This window comes from Chrysemys picta, chromosome 16, assembly GCF_011386835.1.
Source record: "Chrysemys picta bellii isolate R12L10 chromosome 16, ASM1138683v2, whole genome shotgun sequence".
Taxonomy (NCBI): Eukaryota; Metazoa; Chordata; order Testudines; family Emydidae; genus Chrysemys; species Chrysemys picta.
In genome coordinates this window covers 21,750,054-21,770,926 of record NC_088806.1, presented here as the reverse complement: position 1 = coordinate 21,770,926, position 20,873 = coordinate 21,750,054, and the positions used below count along the sequence as shown (strand labels likewise).

Genomic DNA, 20,873 nt, shown 5'->3' with positions numbered 1-20,873 from the left:
AGAATAGAGGTTAGGTCAACTTTTTATCTCCCCTCAATCACTTGGCTCAACCCCCAACTCTAATATCACATGGATCCACCATTCCACATTTAATCTGCTTGTGCTTCCTGCTCTTCTGTGTCCAAAACAGCCCCTGGGGTGAGTCTGGTTTAGGCGAATAAACTGCACAGTCTCCTTCACAGTCGTTCCACTCCATTGGGTAAATACCCAGTTAGGCAGGTTTTTGTTACATAAATATGTATAACATTCTCTCTCTCTCCTCCCCCGTCCCTCACACACATGCCCAGCTATAGATAGAAGGGAGTTATCTGTCTATCTATCCATTCCTCCCTGTCTGTGGCCATCCATCCAGTCATGCGTATTCTTATCTCTGGAGGCTGGCTCAGCCCTTTCGAAGGTAGACATGTACTGAGGCAGGATCTCAGTTCAATCTTCCCCTTGTATGCATTACACCCATTTCAGCGTTATTTCAGAAACATGCACTGTGTGTCAACAGCTTCCTATCCCAAGGGGTAAACACCAATTTACCCAACAGACCGGAAAGCCCCTGCAGCAGCAATCACTCCAGTCAACCCAGTCCTTGCACTGGTACGTGCTCGATGGACTCCATCTCCATACGTAGGGCCGAGGTGCAGCTGGTTTGTGGTTTATCCTTCCTCTCAGCAGCTCCATATGCATTTCCCCTATGTTGATGCCTGGGGTGATCTGGCAGGGGCAGCAGGCCAGTCTCTCAGTTACCTTAAGCCGTCAGTGACCCCGCTTAAGTGGACTTAAGCCAACTTGAACGTTTGAGGTGAAGCAAACATATTTTTAAGAGCTATGCCACCTTTGGATGGAAAGCCCAGCCTCTGCCTAGTTTCATCAGGCCCGGCTGCCCTATTTATCCATATGACGCAGTCAGCATCTCTCAGCCATAGCTCTTGCTTTGAGCCAGTGTGAGTCCCTGCAGCATTAAGCCCTTGGCTAGTGCTGTGTCTTTAGGGTCGTGACATTTCAATGCAAGATAGAAATTGATCTTGCTGGCCGGATTATTCCGAAAGACCTGAGCGATGCCAGGGATCCTCTCTCACATGTACACATACTTCTAGGGTCCTTTCCATTTCAAAGCTCCTCAAACCTTAGCACCCGCCCCTTCCCACCCCCCAGACTTTAGGGGACCTTTAAGGACTCTAAAAGCTCCCAAGTCTCTAGCCATAGTCAGGAAATTGTAACCACTAAATTTGGAACTTGACTCATTCCCGTCACACCCCCAGTCTAGGGAAGGCACACAGAGGCATAGTAAAGCAGCTAGAACTCCCTTCACTGGCCAGATCATCCCGCATCAGTATACCCCACATCTCGTGGGGTAGGTAACACATCCTCAGATGCACCATCTGACCGCTGACCCAGTGGGTTCCATCAGAGGAAGAAATCTAACAGGTGTTAACAGAGAGCTTGCCACAGGCGAGTCTGCTCGGCAGGGGTTAATTTTGCAGGCAGGCAATTAAAACATCACCTGGTCAGCAGCCTGTTGGCAGGGGGTCTGAGCTGAGCTATCTCGGGCCTTGTGGAACAGGTGCCATGCAGGGGGGCTCTCTGAGCCCTGTGTGCATGCTGGGTGATCCTTGGCACGGGCTGGTTGATTATAATGGCAGAGGGCACTCTGTACTGGGCCACGAGGGGTGGATGAAAAGCCCTGAGCATCTCCTTTGGGTCAGTGCCTGGCAGCACAAAGGGAAGAACTTGCTTGGATGGCGAAGGGGAAGGCATGGCAAGGGGAGCCCTGTGCTTACATGACAGGGTGGGCTAAGGGGATCTGCATTCAGGTGCACCGTATGTGTGGGGTAGGCGAGGCCAGGGGGGCCAGGGCTGGGGGCTGTATGCCTGGGGGAGGCAGAGAGGAAATGGGGTGCTTGGGGCACAGGCAGGGTATGCAGGAGGGATGCTGGAGGCCACCTCGGGGCATGGAGAGGGAGGAAGCAGAAGATACCGGGGGGTGGGAGAAGCTGAGCAGGCGCTTGGTAACAGGCTATTATTTATTTGTATTGTGGTTGCACCTAGCAGCTTCAGACATGGACCAGGACCCCACGGTGCTAGGCGCTGTACAAACAGAAAGAAAAGCCGGTCCCTGTGCAATCAAAATAGAAAACTAGAGACAACAGATGGATCCGGACAGAGCACAAGGAAACCGCGAGACAATACAGCACGGGCGTGGTCCCAGCACACCAGCTGCCTAAGCTGGGGTGACTTATGTAGGAGCGGGGACAGCTTGGGTCTCATAGTTGTGTGGTGCCCTACTGTAAACCCAGCAGCCAGCGCTGATGCCTGCAGGGTGGGAGATTTATTCTTCTCAGGGGGGTCCCTGCTGCAGCTGCAGGAATGGTTTAATTACACACACACGCTCGCTCTCTCTCTCACCCCCCCTCGTCGTCCCCCCCCCCCCCCAGCTGCTATGCCTGGCGCTGCGATGGTTAACGGGGGTGGAAGAGGCTGGTGGTCCCCTGGCTCAGTGATGCCGCCTCTGCGGGAGCCCAGAGCCAGCCGGCGCCTAGCGCTTGCACCGCACCAGGCAGCCCGGCGCGGGCAGGGTTAAAGTGGGAGAGCCCCGCAGCAGCTCCGCGCGCGCGGCTCAGTGTGGCGGGGCCGGAGCCCGGGCGCTGGTCAGTGATGGAGTCGCTGCCATGACAACCCCGGGAAGGCAGCGCCCGGGCGGGCGAGCTCCGAGGCGATGCTCCCGGCCGGGAGGGAGCGCGCAGCTGGGCTGCTGAAAGTGGGGGCAGCCGCCGGCTCCTGCGCGCCTCTCCTGCGCGCCTCTCGCCTCCCGCCGGCCGCTGCGTCCTCCCCTCGCTGAGCAGAGCCGGGGCCAGCCGGGCTCCTTCCCCGCGCCCCGCCGGAGGTCGCAGCCGAGCCCGGGCGGCTGGAGCGCGCCAGCCTGGCTTTGCCTTGCGCTGTGCGACAGCCGCTGGCACCAGACTCCGCTGCTCCGCAGGGAAGTTTTGATCTTGCGACAGAAGCAGTTTTTTGGTGGCTTTTCTTTATTTTTTCCTCCTGCTCCCTTTTCTTCCCACCCCCCCGGGCCCGCTCCTGCCCGGCACCAGCCCGGTTTTGACAGCCACCCCTCCCTGTCTTGCCGGAGAGCCTCACGCGTCCTCCTCGGGTGATAAACTTTTGAGGCCAGATCTCCGCAGCGCGTGCCCAGCTGAATCTTAAAGTAGCGTCTGGAGCAGAGAGAGATCCGTGACCTTCATCTCTCGCTCGGCACCTTCCCTCCTCCTCTTCCTCCGCCCCCCCGGTGCTCCCTTCCTCCTCCCTCGCCCAAGGAATACTGGGGACTCCCTCCGGATGCTCGGTTCGCCGAGGCTGGATTGCCAGGGGCGCTGCTAATCTCCGAGGAGCTCCGTGCCTGCCCTGCGCTCCCACCCTGTTTGCCTGGTTTCCCCCCCGTTTCTCCTGGTTGCCTTGTCGGGTGTGTTTCTGGCCTTTTGGAAAGTCCCTGCTGCCCAGGATGGGGGTCGGCGGGTGCTTAGTCGTGCCCTGGAGGTGCCTCGTCGTCCTCTGTCTCAGGCTGCTCTTCCTTGTGCCCGCAGGAGTGCCCGTGCGCAGCGGAGATGCCACCTTCCCCAAAGCTATGGACAACGTGACCGTCAGACAAGGGGAGAGTGCCACCCTCAGGTAGGAGCAGATGTTTTTTTTCTCTGGGTATTTACAGGGGTGTCGCTCTGTGGGTGCTCCGGCCCCAGGTGCATGCCAGGAGGGGCCGTGTAGGAGTGGAACCAGTCTGCGGAGCCAGGGGCTTTCGATGCCACATGGCAACCGGGCTAAGCCTTGGCTCTGACTGTTTCTCCTGTAAAAACAGGTTGAGAGGGTTTGTCGTGAATGGGGTGGGGTGAGACCCCCGAGTCAGGGAAGAACATACGATGCTGAGTCAGGGGCTTCGGAGCTGGGGCCCCGTGAGCTGGGAGTGGGGGTTGCTGACACGGTGACGGGGGTGTCTCTGCATAGAGTGCCAGGGCGTCTAAAGGAACGAAGAGGGTACGTTCTGTTGTTTCTTCGGCACTGGGGCGTGGGTGCCAGATGGGGGGTTGCAGTGAAACGTGGGTGCTGGGCCGTGTCACAGTGGAGCTGGCAGGAGAACGCTGGTGCCAGACAGTGAGCTGGCAATTGGGTTTAGGTGGCAGACAGTGAGCTTGCGCTGGCTGACACTCCAGTTCTCTTCCTAAAGTTGTGTGTATGTGTGTGGGAGGCGAGGTGGGGTGAGTATCAGGGCTCTGTATTGCCTGTGTATCTATGCCAGTCTGCATTTCTAACCGGTTTCCAGGGCTGTGATGCCTCCGGAGATGTCAGTATTTTGCCTCGATCACTTTATATTCTCTGCACACATCTGTTAATATCAAATCAATCTTTTACTCCGGGGGTGCATCTTATGAATTCTGATGGATGTTTTACCTTACGCTGTTTGCTGCAAAAGAAATGCAGGCAACTTATATGCAGATGGGCCGCTTCTACACGAGGCAGTACAGCAGAGCATCCCTTTGCCTTTCCTCGGCGAGTTACAGGTGTGCCCAGCGTGCTGTGGGCGCGTGGTTTCGGCACAGCAGAGACAGCCAGTTCAGTAGATGTTGACTGTGCTGCTGTGGTCAGATAGACAGGTCCAGTGTTTTTCCGTGCGGCATGAAGTGTCCGTCGTGAGGTGTGGATTTTGCGTACGGATCTTAAACAAACAGGTCCTAAGAACTTTGTATTCTCCTGCCCCGTCTCGAATGCCAAATAGTCTGTGATACCGCTCCACCACACTAGCCCGCCTGCTTCCTTCCATACACCAAGAACGGCAGGGCTCCAGTAAGCAATTCTTCCTCACAAACTGGCACAAGGGGGAGCAACATGCAGGCTAAGTGTGTCATCATATCCTCCTCTAGCAGCTGACCCACATAGGGGATAAGAGCCTACTACGATTGCCAGCTGGCATTTCCTCCTTTAAGTTTAGGCAGCAGAGATGCTGAAGGGCCTGGGTTCTATCCCAGCTGATGCCCCATGCTGGGGGGGTCACTACCAAAAGGATGCTGAGTTCAGAGCATAATGGGGTGGTGGGGCTGAGTTTCCGAGAAGAGTGACTGATAAGCCCTGCCCGTTTAATGGGGGCTTTGCCCCATTTACCTATCTGCTTCCTGGTCTGTCATCTCCCTGCTTCATGGGCAGAGGGGCCCCCGGAGGGAGATGGACATATCGCACCCTGCCATTCAGACAGTGGCCTTGTTAAAACAGGACCCGCAACACCACTGCCCCTTTCCAAAAGCTCATTCCCAAAATTAGCTAATGAGCCCGCACATACCCTTCTGAGAAGAAAGAACAAACAGAACAGAAATCCAGAGGCAAAGTGCCACCCATACAGTCATACATAGGGGAATTGGGGTTAGGACCTGGGTTAGAACTCAAGACTCCAGTGCTCAACCCTCTGGCTCTGAAATAAACATACTTTCTGCAGGCCAGTCAGAGTCCACCACCACAGCTCCCTTTTGTGCTCTATCATCTTCAGGGTCAGATTCTCCCTGAGGTCTGCCCAGCCCAAGCCGGGATGGTTTACAATTTGTGATTAAAGGGACGCAGGTTAAAAAGCAAAAGGCACAATTTCCGTTTTGCTCCCAATAATATAGCCTCTGAGATAATTAACCTAAGATGGTTAAAAATCTCATTGTCCTTTCACCCTGGATGCTGCTTGGTGGTTTTCTGAATTTCTCCCAGCCTGGAAAACGGAGGCAGACTAGTTAGTAAACTTTCAGGTTCTCATGCCCTAGCAAAGTGCTGTGATGTTAGGGCTGCAAATCTAACAGGGAGAGGATCATATGTTCAAAATATAAAGCCATTTTCTTTTAGGGTTCTTGGTTTTAAACCACTGAGAACATGCCTCTTGGTCTAATAACTTAAATTTTAGGTTTGATGCTGTCTCGGATGCACTCTCTGATTTCCACCACCAGAGGGCCAACTTTGATCTACTTTTTGAGGCTCTGGCCTGGTTGTCTGCTGTGAGGCTGGCACTTGCGGCAGCTGGCCTTGGGAACGGGAATGGTTGGGAAGAATCCAGCCCCATAGCTGTTGGGCTTTTCAGCCTTTATCAGTCTCTCGCTCCTTTCATCTTTTTTTTTTTTTTTGCCCTCTGTCTCTCCGTCTCTTCAACCTCCCCCTCTTTATCCCCTGTCTCTTCGTCACCGCATGCCTCTTCTCCACTTTCCCCATTTCCACACTCTGCCCTTTCCACCCTTCTATCCCCAGCCACTCTCGTTGCAGTGAGCCACTTCCCTGTCAGCCCCTTGCACTTGCTTTGGTGGTGGTATCGCTGGGAGCCCAGCCACAGGAATTGTGTGCCGCTCTCCTCATGCCTTTCCATGATAACTGCTTGCCAGGCTCTGCGGGTACCTCCTGCCAGCCCCACTTCCGGCTGGCCTTGCCAGGCTCCCTTTTGAATTTTTTCCCTGTCGCCTGGGTGCCAGCTCCTAGAAGACAATTAGCTGTTCAGTGAGCTAATGAAGATTCAGGACCCCCTAGCAGTGTCTATGCTAGCCCATCGTGCCCACTGGCTCTTCATTAATCAGCTTAACCCAGTGGACCTCTCAGGGAATGGTTTGTCTAACGGGGGCCCTGGGAGGCTATCAAAGCCAGGGCTCCCTGCTGTGCTCCACCATGGTGCCACTTCCCTTCCCAGGGCTCCACTGCGCAGAATGATCAGTACGTGTGTTGGAAAGCACAGCCTTAGCACTCTCTGGAGCTGGGTTATTGCCATCACATGGGAGAACTCCACTGATGGTAGGAACAATCCTAGACTGCCAGGGCCTTCATTGCTGAAAGCAGCGGTTGCAGCTCAGTCCGGCTCTCTGAGACAGACACGTGCAATTCATCTTTAAAGTGAACCTTCCGCTTCCCTCAGATAATGTGGCATGGCCTTGGTCCTTACCTGAGATGTGGCACTGGCAGCCGTGCAGCGGGCTGCGGCGTTTTGCAGGGATATGGTGTATCAGGGATGTAGTGGGAAATGATTTGCATCAGCACTGAGCAGGCTGCAATATCCTGCGGGAGACGATATCTCAAGGATGCAGCTGGTGCTGATTTGCAACAGCCCTGTACAGCAGACCGCAATATCTTGCTGGAGACAGGGTATCAGGGATGCATGTGATACTGAGATGCAGTTTCAGGGAGAGGGTGCATTGGGATGCATCTGACATTGATTTGTGGCTTCACCATGCAACAGGCTGCAGTATCCCAGAAGACAGTGCAGTGGGATGCATGCCATGCAGATTTTAGAACGTCCTTCCCCCATGGGACAGGAAAGCAGTGATGCCCTTAAAACAGACTTCGGAGACTCACTGCATTATGTATTGATGACAACTTGCAGTAGTCCTCCAGCGTGCACAGTCTCTGATGTGATCCTGGCATGATATGCAGAGTCCACACCCAGATTGTGGAGGGAGGTGGCATTGACAGCTATCCAGTTAGGAGACTGATGCTTTAAAAGAGAAGTTAGAGGTTTCTTTTTCCAGTAACGAGAGGACTTGTCGGGCCTTCCAGCAGTTTCACAAACTAGGGTGCAGAGATGCCAGCTCATTTATTCCTGTAAGCCCTGAAAATGCACTTTTTAGTTTTCACCCAGAAGGTCCCTTTTAAAATGATAATGCAGAAAGGCCTGATGCTGAGAGGTGCAGAGCACCTGCAACTCCCTGTTGGCTTTAATGGACTTATGGAAGCTCATCACCACTCTGGATCAGTCCTTTAAATGCATACAGTGCTGGAAAAGCGACCAGGTTAATAGAAGAAATGAGATCTACAATGGAGAGCAGGACTTTTGGCTTTTCTAGGGGGGCAAATGAAGATTCCATACAGACAAGCAATAGCTTAGTGCTCCCCTGCTCCTGAATCTCTCTCTCTGCTTTTTCTTCCTAGAGATCCCTTGCAGAATCTATGGCTCCATCTACTGGCAGCTTCCAGTGTCACTTTAGATCATGGCTGTAAAACCATTCTCATATTTGAATGGATAACTTGCTGTTTCGTTTTAAGAACAAACAATTCCCTTAGTACATTTAAACACTTTGCATCTCAAAGAAACTCCAAGTGGTTTGCAGTCGGTCTATACACTATGGATAAAATCAAACAAACAGCCAATGCGTTACCAACTGCTGAAATGCAGCCACTTCTGGTGTGAAGCACAGTAGCTGTTTAGTAGCCCACAGAAATGATCACTACATAGCAGTGAGAACAGGAAAGGAAAACCCACAAATTTGCTTGAAACTAAAAGTAAGAATTTTATTACCTAGTTGGAATTTGGTCAGGACGCAAGGGGTAATGTTCCCATTCTTGGGGAAAGTGCTGTGGAATCTTGAATAACCATGTGCTCAGGGCCGCAGTTGTATATCTCATCTGAAACCCCATTTCCAGTCACACAGTGTATCCCACCCCCATGCTGGAGCGAGTGCCACCTACTGAATTACCAACATTTCTACCTGTAGTACCCAGGTACTCCCTGGAGTTATCCCATCCAAATACCGATTGAACTGTACTGGTGTCTATTATAAAAGGCTGGTTTGCTGGCAAGATAAGCAATGCAGTGTGGTTTATGGTAGATTCCCATTCTTACTTTACTTTAACATTTACCACAATAATGGCAATTTATCTAGCTTATTGACTTTAGCAGTCCGCCCCTGCGCCGCTCTGGTATTGGCAGCCCTTAGTGACAAAGAAGTTCTCTCCAAAGTAATGACATGCACTCTGACCACGCACAGACCGCACAGAAACTGAGGTCCTGCAGTGGTGCTACCTCAAAAGTCCCATCTAACTGAGCTGGGTCAAGTCTCGTCACATAAAGACATAAAGCAACAGCAGAATATTCAAGGCTTTATAGGAATAAAGAAATAATATTTCTTCTTATTATTATTATTAAGAAATAATAGCCCATTTATAAAGGCAAAGAAAGTGTGCTCTAGTAAGCACTGTAACAGCGGAGAGACAGAACGCTTGAGTTCTGTTTCTGTCTCTGCCACTGACTTGCTGTGCTATGACCTTGGGAAGGTTCCTTTACCTCTCCGTGCATCAGTTTCCCCATCTGTAAAATGGGGCTCACAGCACCTAGTTCCTAGAGGAGGTTATGCAAAGTAATTCCTTAACAGTTATAAAATGCTCTGAGATCCTTGGATGAAATGCACGACACATAAGCACCACGCATTTTTATTTAACAAAAAATACAGACGCACAATGCTGAATTGTTCTCATATTTAAAGGAAAGTTTAAAAGTCAGATTTCTGCCCCATTCACTCCCAGCGAAACCTTAGCCTCCACAACCCTTCGTCATTTAAAAACTAAAGAAACAATAGATCCTTGCTAATTCATACGGAAGACTTTGTGATTCACTGAATTTCACAACTTAGTGAGTATCTGAATGAACCCAGTTAAAAAGCAAACACCAGGATAAAACATCATGAGACGCGGTTCCTTTGTTTATTTTTTGCTATTATAGTTTTCATTATTTCTGACAGTGCTTCATTGTTTTGTACAATACACTACTGAAGCCTATTTCCTAGCACATGATGAGGTTTGGTAATATAAGACTACTTCAAACAGGCAATATGGACCAATGGATTTGGGCACTGGTCTGGGAGGCGGGTGACCTGGGATTTATTCCTGGTTCTGCCATTAATCTTAGGCAAACTACTGTCTGCCTCTGTGCCTCAGTTTCCCCAGCTGTAAAATGGGGCTAATGACACTCGCCACCCCTGAGCTATATGGATGAAAAGTCCTAGATAGAGCAAAAAATTTGCACAGCAGCAACGTCACTGCTATTAAATCTGTGCTGCCTGCTGCTTTTTGTGTGCCAATGCGAAAAGCATGGGGATTCATGAAGGCCAGATTAACGAGGCCCTGCTCTGTCACTGCCCCCCTTACTCCCCCCAAAAGTTTCCCAAAGCAGCTAAATATATACCTGCCATTTCCAAGGTAGAGCTCCCTGCATGTAGGAGCTGTAATTGGCAAGTCAATGAAATTACAGCCATGGGTTCTGGCATTTGGTTCCTCCTCGTTGGCATAATAATTTCCCCCTAGGTAGCTGGTATTTAACTTGTCTTATCTGTTCGTGATAGGTATAATTATAGTGCCCACTAATTTAACTGTAATATCAGAGCCATTGTCTGGGTGTTGGAGAAAGGGCATGGGGGTGAAGGAGAGTTCCCCTCTGTGCCAACCTGTTGCATCGAGACAAGTGCTATTACAGAACTGCAGCTGCAATGGTACTGCCCGTACCCAGCCCCCTGGACTCATGCACTGTGGAGTGTTTGAAATTCTCATTCACACTTTGCAGCTAGGTTCCATCTCTAATGTTAGGGGAGGAAGCGCGAGAGGTAGCAATGAGAGGAATGTCTAATGTTTCTATAGCTCCTGACAGATGCTAAAGAGTTTTACACACTGTGGGCAAAATCCCAAAGTCCTCACTGCGGGCCAGGCTCTGCCATCCTTACTCACATCTTAATCCAGAATCAGGCGCTCTGGTTTTACACTCGGGCAAACTTCCCACTGAAGTCAGTGGCTCTAATTCACTCGGTATCTGATCCAACATCTATTGCAGTCAATGGCAAGACCTTTAGGTCCCAATTTAGACACCTAAGTACCTTTGAGGATCTGGGCCCCAATGAATTCAGCTTTAGTTCAGGCCTTTGGAACATATTCCTCAATAAAGTTTAGCCACTGATTCTGCCAACACCCCTCTCTGGGCCTGATGCTGCACCATGAAGACAAGGGGTGCTTTCCCACTGGCTGCCCTGGGTACCAGATCAGACCCGCTCTCTTTGTCTGAACATTGTCCAGGGGGTTGGGTAGAATACAACAGACAGGAGGAGGAAGTGGGTGAGTGGAGACCTGGAGACAGTGAAATTGCAACCAGAAAACTGGAACAACAGTCTTTGCTTTAAAATCTGCTTTGCATAATGCAGCAGATCTCTTCTGGCTTCATAGAAAAGAAAGAGCAAGAGTTGTTTGCTGTTCTACGAGGAATACGATTTAAGTTCTAGCAAGGTTCCTGTATTTCTTGCTAGTGAAAAGCCAGCAGCCACACACAGCTCCAAACACTTGACACTTGAGCTTTATTCATCTGAAATAGTTGGAAGCAGCAATATTCAGTTACAGAGGTTCAGAACAGATTTTTTGTAATCCCTTTGCTGTGGAATACACTAAATCTTCTGCAGGCACAATAAACACCCCTGGACTGAAGATGGTAATAGCTGCGTTTGTCTGGACATATGCATGGTTCCTAGAGCTCTAGTCTTTGTTTCTGGAAAGGGCTTAGGAGTTAACGCCACAAAAGGAAATCGGGGCCCAACAGAACCCTTGCTGTTCCAATTTCCATCTTCTGAAGCCTTTCTTGGTTCCACTACCTTCTTTCATAGTTTGTCTTTTGAATCTCGATTTTTTTTTCCATTTCCTGAATTTATTTGGTTTTCCCTCAACCCTGAAGTAAGGATACCTCATACAACAGCTACATGTATTATTTTAAATGATAATCTAGATACTATAGTCAAGGAGACAATTCATAAGGAATAACTAATTCAGTGAATTTCACCTCTTCCCCCCCCCCCCCACCCCTTTTGCCAGTTATCTGTGGGTGGAGTGCAGTTTTTCTCCAATTTTATTCATGCAAAACAATTCACCGAATAATTCCTGCCAATAATTCTTTGTCTGTTGTGAGCAGTTTGTTGTGGGATATTTGACGTTCAAGCTGATTTAATAGGACACGTAAATCTCATGTTTTCTGTTCCCTGGTGGGATGAGCCATAACTCTCAATGGTTAGATCTCCAGTGCCAATACTCACAAATACTAATTGTATATTTGTTTTCCATTCATATTCTCCTGTAGACTGTAAACTCCTTGAGGCAAGGACCATCTTTGGGTTCTGCGTTCATACAGCACCTAGCGAAACGGGGCTCTGGTGCATGAGTAATGCTAATATAATAATATTTGCTTAAAACTGGCTGATTACATGAACATTCCCCCCAGCCAACTTGTTCGTTAGAATATGTGAGGAAAGCAAACACAAACGGGCATTGAGTCCCATGAAAATAAATTTGTTTAAGTAGTTGGACAAATGGTGGTGGAAATCATTTTTTGCAATAGCCATCCCGCTCTACGTTATACCCACTGAAGAGGAGTACAGCTGTTAGTCTGGACTGTCTGATGAAATGAGGTTCTCTTTCTAGTCCTCTCCTCATCTGGGCAGTGCTGCATATAGAAGAAGGACGGAGTTTTAGTTCTGCCCTTTGCAGGATACAGCTCATACCTTGAAGCAGGGATCGGATTAATAAGGTGCAAAATGGCCATTGCCTAAACATGTTGTGGATTACCTGCAGCTAAATGTCCATTGCAGAATAGGGTGCTGCTTGCTTCCAGTTTGTGCTGGAAGGAGCCATGGGTAATGGCTTGTTTACATGGAGAAATTGACTAGCATAGCCATTGTTGAATAAAATATTCTGGAATAGCTCACTGGGTTGACACTCTGTTAGTAAAAGTGCCTTTATTCCAGAATCATCAGTGTACTTCTAGAGTACAGTAATTTATTCTGGAATAAAATCACTTAGAATCATAGAATCATAGAATATCAGAGTTGGAAGGGACCTCAAGAGGTCATCTAGTCCAACCCCCTGCTCAAAGCAGGACCAATTCCCAGCTAAATCATCCCAGCCAGGGCTTTGTCAAGCCGGGCCTTAAAAACCTCCAAGGAAGGAGACTCCACCACCTCCCTAGGTAACGCATTCCAGTGTTTCACCACCCTCCTAGTGAAATAGTTTTTCCTGATATCCAACCTGGACCTCCCCCACTGCAACTTGAGACCATTGCTCCTTGTTCTGTCGTCTGCCACCACTGAGAACAGCCGAGCTCCATCCTCTTTGGAACCCCCCTTCAGGTAGTTGAAGGCTGCTATCAAATCCCCCCTCATTCTTCTCTTCTGGAGACTAAACAATCCCAGTTCCCTCAGCCTCTCCTCATAAGTCATGTGCTCCAGACCCCTAATCATTTTTGTTGCCCTCCGCTGGACTCTTTCCAATTTTTCCACATCCTTCTTGTAGTGTGGGGCCCAAAACTGGACACAGTATTCCAGATGAGGCCTCACCAATGTCGAATAAAGGGGAACGATCACGTCCCTCGATCTGCTGGCAATGCCCCTACTTATACAGCCCAAAATGCCGTTAGCCTTCTTGGCAACAAGAGCACACTGTTGACTCATATCCAGCTTCTCGTCCACTGTGACCCCTAGGTCCTTTTCTGCAGAACTGCTACCTAGCCATTCGGTCCCTAGTCTGTAGCAGTGCATGGGATTCTTCCGTCCTAAGTGCAGGACTCTGCACTTGTCCTTGTTGAACCTCATCAGGTTTTTTTCGGCCCAATCTTCTAATTTGTCTAGGTCCCTCTGTATCCGATCCCTACCCTCTAGTGTATCTACCACGCCTCCTAGTTTAGTGTCATCTGCAAACTTGCTGAGAGTGCAGTCCACACCATCCTCCAGATCATTAATAAAGATATTAAACAAAACCGGCCCCAGGACCGACCCTTGGGGCACTCCGCTTGAAACCGGCTGCCAACTAGACATGGAGCCATTGATCACTACCCGTTGAGCCCGACGATCTAGCCAGCTTTCTATCCACCTTACAGTCCATTCATCCAGCCCATACTTCTTTAACTTGGCGGCAAGAATACTGTGGGAGACCGTATCAAAAGCTTTGCTAAAGTCAAGGAATAACACATCCACTGCTTTCCCCTCATCCACAGAGCCAGTTATCTCATCATAGAAGGCAATTAGGTTAGTCAGGCACGACTTCCCCTTCGTGAATCCATGCTGACTGTTCCTGATCACTTTCCTCTCCTCTAAATGTTTCATAATTGATTCCTTGAGGACCTGCTCCATGATTTTTCCAGGGACTGAGGTGAGGCTGACTGGCCTGTAGTTCCCCAGATCCTCCTTCTTCCCTTTTTAAAAGATGGGCACTACATTAGCCTTTTTCCAGTCATCTGGGACCTCCCCCGATCGCCATGAGTTTTCAAAAATAATGGCTAATGGCTCTGCAATCTCACCCGCCAACTCCTTTAGCACCCTCGGATGCAGCGCATCCGGCCCCATGGACTTGTGCACGTCCAGTTTTTCTAAATAGTTCCGAACCACTTCTTTCTCCACAGAGGGTTGGTCACTTTTATTCTGGGACAGCGGGTCAATGCGGGGAGCTGTTCTGGAATACTTCCTCAACCCTTATTGCTTATTCCTCAACAATCCTTATGCCTCAGTCTAGTCAATTTCCCCACTTAGACAAAGCCCTAAGACCCTTTGAATTGCCCCATGAAGGATGGAGACTCCAGCTAAGCAGGAGAAGGATCTTTCATGGTTTCTCCCTCTCTATGAGGAAATCCAGGTTTCTCTTTTCCTGCTGTTTATGCAGCAAGGATCTAAAAAGGGATTGTGTGTGGTGGAGGGGCTTCCTTTGTGTCCCAGTGAGGGAGCTGGGGAAAGGGAGAAAGAGACCAAGCAAGAAAGAGAAGGGGAGGATTGGAAGGAGAGAGAGGCAGGAAAGTAGAGGGAAGAGTGGAAAAGAAAGAAAGGAAAAGAGAGTAGAAAGGAGGGCTTGAAGCTTGAATGGCAGTGCACAACGGGAAGCTTGTAAAGTTCAGTGCTCCGAGAAGGCGAGAGTTCTTAAATCAGACCCAAGTAATCAACACAACTAGCCTGAGGACAGGAGGGAAAGGTGGTGGCTGGAGATAGCTAAGATTAATGGGGTTTTGGTTTAAGCCAGCCTGCTGTTACCCATCCCCCAGGATACGTCACAGCAGGGCAGTGCCTTCCCTCCCGTCATTATTTATTTATTTGTTTATATATTTAGTGTGTATATACATTTTTTTTTAAAAATCTAACAAATTTCTAAGCCATATAAATCCAATTACCCATGTTTTGCCTTGCGGGAGCGAGGGAGATTAATGTTGGGATTTTGGCAGGAATGTAAAAAGAAATAGGTGGTAATAATCATGAAGGCTTGTAAAAAGGAGCCAACGGCCTAGTCCATGCCTGGGAACTCGGCCATAATTCTCATGGGCCTTTGCCACTTGCCATGTGCATGTGCCAGGACCCCGTCCTCCCCACAGGGGGGCAGGGAAGAGCCAGGTGCTTTCCGGACCCTTGAGCAGTTTATCCTGAAAGGGAAGGCTTCAGTGTGGGATAATAAATGCATTGAGCTCCTACAGTGTCTTCCATTCAGGGACCTTGAAGTGCTTCGCAGACGTTAAGCGAGGAAGCCCCATGACGGCCCTGTGAGTCTGGTATGGTTGTCCCCGTTTTCCAGATGGGGAAACAGAGTCACAAAAGCAGCTGAGGACCTGTTTTGCAGACGTGCAAAGGGTCCTCCACTCGCGCTGAAGTCAGCAGGAGTTGCACGTGCGCCTTACTCTTGCAAATCGGGCTTGGCTTGACTGGGCTCAAGGTCACTCAAGAAGTTTATGGCAGGCTCAGGAGCAGAACCCAACAGTTCAAAGTGCCAGTCTCCTGGTCTAACTACCAGTTACCCTACGGAGGCTCTATCTGTGCAGAGGAGCTCGCATCTCTGGCATTGGTCTATTCTGCAACTCATCTCCAACTCAGCCCCGTGTTTGTATCATGTTTCCATGCCAAGTTCTTCTCCTGTCCCTTCCCAGGTTCCTTGCCCTCCCCACCCGAGGACAAACCCGGCCGTGTAAGGTACGTCTTCACTGCAGAATTAACTCGCACCCGGGCCTGAGCAGCCACCCGGCAAAGCCCTACGCCAGTTACTGCATCCTCACTGGTGCCGCGCTCCGCCATGTGTGTCACTTAGGACTTCGGGGGCCACCGTCTGTGGTTCTTTGTGCCACAATAAGCGGTGCTGCTCTATGATTCTTTCCCATGAATTGTGTGAGAACTTGTCTGTTCTTCTGGGCACTCAGGAGGGAATTGTGGGAAGGCTTTGGAGGACTATCAGTGTTTGAGAGGTTTAGCCTGCAGCCTCACTGCAAAGGGGATGGGTTACCAGCCCATGTGAAAGCCTCACTCAGGCTTTAGCTTGGAGCTCCAAATGACCCAGCTTGCTCTGGTTAAAAGCACCATCAAATGTGTGTGATTTTGATGAGTGGAGGGGAAAGAGGTTTGGGGCAACACCCTAGCAGGACCCCAAGCTAACTTTGCTGCGAACACAGACCCATACGCTCCGTGCAATCAAGATGGTGTCACTGTATAAAGCTTCAGAGATAAGAAACACAAACCTTGGCTTTGCTATTTCAGTGACCCTCAATCGACCTCCCACTCCTCAGGACCCCTAAAGCCCAGCTTCGGCATCTTAAATGTGTTTCTAACCTTTGCCCCTCCTAAATCACTGCTTTGCCCCAGCTTGTGGAATCCCGCTCTGCTTCCCTGTAATCACCCTACTTCATTTATTAATAACGCATCCTCACAACAGTATCTCCTTTTTCTGCCATGCTCTGCAGCGGGCTCCTCGCGCCGCGTTTATTACCGCAGCGCGTTTTATAACCCTCTTGATCAGATGACATAAAAAAAAAAGGAAGCGCGTAGCCCACAGTCAACTCATCATTCCATAAATAGAGAGAGAGCCTTTAGCAGAGAGGAGAAAGCAAGCTCCCATACCTACCTCTTAAACAGTGAGGCTGCTTTACGATGCATTTAATTCAATCCGGGCCGTTAAAGCCCGGATTTAAAGTCTTTTGTGCTATCACAAGGGTTGCCCTGATGCAGTGACAGGTCTCCGAGGGAAAAGGACTGAGATTGCGTCCACACTGCAGCGAGTCTCAGATCCTGGGTCTACAGACTCAGGGTCTTGCCAGCGGGCTAGAAATAGCTGTGTAGACATTCGGGCTGGGGCTGGAGCTTGTCTCTAAAACTCGGCGAGGGAGGGAGGTTTTCAGAGCCCAAGCTCCAGCCAGAGCCTGAATGTCTGCACTGCTATTTTTAGTCCCGTAGCATGAGCCCTGGTTAGTTGACCCAGGCTCTGAGACTTCCTGCTCCAGGTCTTTATTATTATTATTTTTTTTTGCAGTGTAGACGTACCCTGAATCATTTCCAGGGAGACTTGAAGTTACTGTGGGAAGCAGCCAGGCCTGGGCCTCATTGCAGCAGTGGCTTCATTTGGAAGCAGTTAGTATGCATGTCGCATAAGATCTCTCTTTCCCTCACCCTGCCCTCCCTCGCCTTGCTCCTTGTTCACATATATTCCATTAAGTGAAATTGATTAGTTTTTTTTTTTTGCTTTGTTTTAATTACTATGTTTAACTGTGTAATTATTATACCGGCTGATCCTGGCACTGTCTGAAACAGCCTTGCTTCCCTCACATCTGCGGGAGGAATATTCAGACTTCATTGAAGTTAGGGTGCCGGGGGAGCGGAGCGGCTTTGGTGGATGTGTAAGGTAACTGGAATGGTTATCGTTCTGGAGGAAGGAGCTGTTTAGTCAGTCATAGATTTTAAGGTCGGCGGGATCGCTATGATCATCTAGTCTAATCTCCTGCATAACACAAGCCAAAGAGCGTCATCTGATAATTCCAGCATCAAGCCCGTAACTTCTAGTTGGAGAATCCATCAATTGTTCCAATGCTTAATTATCCACAGTGTTAAACATTTGCATCTTGTTTCTCGTTTGCATTTGTCCAGTTTCAGCTTCTACTATCAGAAATCCTCTCTCCGTGTAAGTACTTATCGACAACGATTAAATCACGTCTTAATCTTTATATTAAATAGATGGCGCTCCTGAAGCCTCCCCCTGTACGGCACGTTTCCCAGACCTTGAACCGTTCTTGTGGTTCTTCTCTAGAACCCTCTCCAGTTTTTCAACATGCTTTTCAAAGTGCAGTCACCAGAACTGGACATGGTATTGCAGCAAAGGCGTCACCAATGCCATATACTCGAGAGCGTAGGAGAGTGTCTGACGTGGAAATGGGGCATGCTATCTTAAAAGTGGTTTTGTTTTGTGTGTCCTAGGTCTCATTTCCAGTAGGGAATAGCCATGACTCCAGCTATCAGTGGCCAGCACAACTGCATCGTTGCTGACCCCTAGTGTAGACAAGAGTGATTTGTACTAATTGAGCCAACCCAAGTATCAAGCAAGACCAACTGTTGTAAATTGTGGTTTTCCTCATGGGTGTGCCGTGGTGCACCTATGCCAATGGCTGGCCACTGATGGCTGAAGTTGGGGCTAATGACCAGTGGAGCCAATGCCCTAGAAAGATTCTGCACATTGCCAAAAATTCTTGGTTAAAAACAAAGTAAATTGGATAGACAGTCTAAGGAATCCATGCCAGGCTTTGCAGAAGACCCAGTGGTGGGAGGGTTACTGCAGGAGTGTTCTGCAGATTCAAGCCTGAATGGATGTACTCAATAAAGTCACTAATAATTTGCCCTCACAGTGAATTTTAGAGGATTAACTGCATGTTTTGAGCAACCTGGAAACCAGTAGCGTTCAATTAATAGATGCACCTCTTCCCACCCCCAAATTGATGCCTGATTTGCCAGATGGAGACAATTCTGGTCATATTTCCAAACCAAACAGCCCTGCCCCACGGGAAGTGGTGGAGGAATCTGTACAATGAAATCAAGCCATTGTCTGTTCCCAAGAGGTACGGGAACAGACAATGGCTTGATTGTTCAAATCGCAATGAAAACCATGCTGGATAGAGCACGAGAGTTGGGAATATAGCGCAGGGGAATGGGTATTGCTGGCTGGGGGTGGGGGAGGGGAACGGATGAGGCACTGAGGAATCATCCGTCTTTTTCATCTCCAATTTCAGTGCTTCTGCTTTCAGGCAGCCCTGCCACTGGTGCTGCAATGCAGCCCAAGCAAGAGAGACTTAACAAGCCCCGAGAGCTGCCCGGAAAGTTATCCTGACACCAAGTGACAGGCTCTCAATTGATATCCTCTGGAGGCTTTAAACGCACTTCTGCCAGGCTTCTAGAACCGGTTTTGTCTTGTACCTGGAGAATCCTTGATCTGTTGTGACGCCTCCCCTGGCTCGGCTCACCACTCTTCGTTGCTTGCTTCAGCGTGCAGGTAAACGCCCATAGGTGCAGGAACTATGGGTGCTGGGGGTGCTCCTGCACCCCCTGGCTTGAAGTGGCTTCCATCATAGACAGGGTTTACAGTTTGGTTCAGTGGCTTTAGCACCCCTGTAAATGCCTCGCATGACTGGAAACCTTTGGCCTGCTCACGCTCTCCCTCTCTCACCACTTCCCATCCAGTCTCACCTGCTCTTGGTATTTATTCCATACTCCCCATTGTAAGATCTGAGTGTCTGCCGAGTGTTACGTCAACTGCTTAGTATTCTAAGGCGGTTCCTGGTCAGACGTCTCAGTCTCGAGAGGTTTGGCTTAGAGATACACCTGAAACCAGGCCCCAGATATCAAGGGTGTGCAAAATACAAACTAGGATCTTGGTTTTGGGAGTTTGCAAATGAGCTCAGCCTACCCCTGCTCCCCCAGATCAGCTCGTCCTACTACATTGCCTTGAACCTGAATGTAGCCACTTGATCTCATCTCTAGTGCAGGTACAGTTCAGATAACCCAGGTTTCTCTGTGCTTTTCTGGCCCGATGACCTTCCGAGGTTCACCCACTGGCAGCCATTCTCCAGCCCTAGTTCCCAATAGAAACTCTCTTTGTGGATTAGTAACATAAGTAGGCCCCCTTTAGGCCTGTGGTAACTCTGTATTGCTTGTGGCACCTTAGAGACTAACAAATTTATTAGTCTCTAAGGTGCCACAAGTACTCCTGTTCTTTTTGCGGATACAGACTAACACGGCTGCTACTCTGAAACCTGTATTGCTTAGGGCTTCACCCATCCAAGGGCCTTGCTGTGTGCCCAGCCTGCCAGCCATCCTGCATCCTGTATCTCTAGCATCCCAGTCTCTCTTCCTTGTCTGTGGATCAGCCCCACCATGGGATTCCAAGGTGAAAGATTCCAGGGATCTGTGGATATGCACAGGAGTCAAATACACAGAAGATTTGAGGGCGTCACACCTGTCACCAGGACCCCACGAAGCCGGAGCCAGAGCTTTACTGACTCGCTGTGCCATCCCCCACATAACGTATCCGTCCCTGTGTGTGCTTTAGACACAGTCAGGTCTGTGACTGGACCTCGCTTTGTCACATCTGTTCTTCTGGCTCAAATAGCTGCTAGGTCCACACTCTGGAATGTCACCCAGGTCCGTAAAATGTTTCCTGATGGCAAAGGTCTGACGCTGACAGTTCTGTGGGATTTAATAGAGTGTTCACCTTTCTGTAGGGCTTTTGAATCACCCTATAGAATTTAATAGAGACTCCCACGCTGGCTGTAGAATTCTATAGGATGGTCTTAACAACCTGTCGAAACGATCTCGTTCTCTATTAAAGTCCAAACTATGTTTAGAGTAATTTCTCTCAAAGCCTGTTTATTAGCTTCACCTCCTTGCATTCTGTAGGAGAGTCTCATAAAGGACAGGTCTGTTACAGAGTTATGGGAGCAGGTTTGTGACCGGAAAGGGCAACAATTATATTCCATTTAATTGCCGTTGGGGTTCTGGAACCTCTCACAGAGCCAGCCACCATCCTGTGGAACTTGCTAACACCTCCAAACTGTCCTGCAGATTAATTAAGCACCCGTTGAGCCAAATTGGGGGGGGGGGAGAGGCGCCTCGGATACACTCAATTAAGCCACACCAGGTACATAAGTATAACTGGTTTTATTGCCAAGATATAATAAACTTTCCAGCCTTCACGCGTTACTAAATACGTGCTTTCCAGCAAGCAAGCAAGCAAGAATCAATGCTTACACCCCCTTCTGCTACGGACAGTCCCAGACCCTCCAGCCTTGTCCTTGAGGGCTTGTAGCAGGCGCTGCTCCA

The 20,873-nt window shown here is 49.4% G+C and overlaps 1 protein-coding gene across 6 annotated transcripts in view; it reads left to right on the top strand.

The window, feature by feature from the left end:
• Positions 1-20,873, top strand: part of LOC101947239 (opioid-binding protein/cell adhesion molecule homolog) — an 847,277-nt gene that overhangs the window by 523,248 nt on the left and 303,156 nt on the right. For 4 of the 6 annotated variants that reach the window (XM_065570595.1, XM_065570593.1, XM_065570594.1 and 1 more), the window contains exon 4: positions 3,567-3,651. In XM_065570595.1, the coding sequence (XP_065426667.1) occupies positions 3,567-3,651 (85 nt within the window). The other 2 variants (XM_065570597.1, XM_065570596.1) reach the window with 2 other exon arrangements.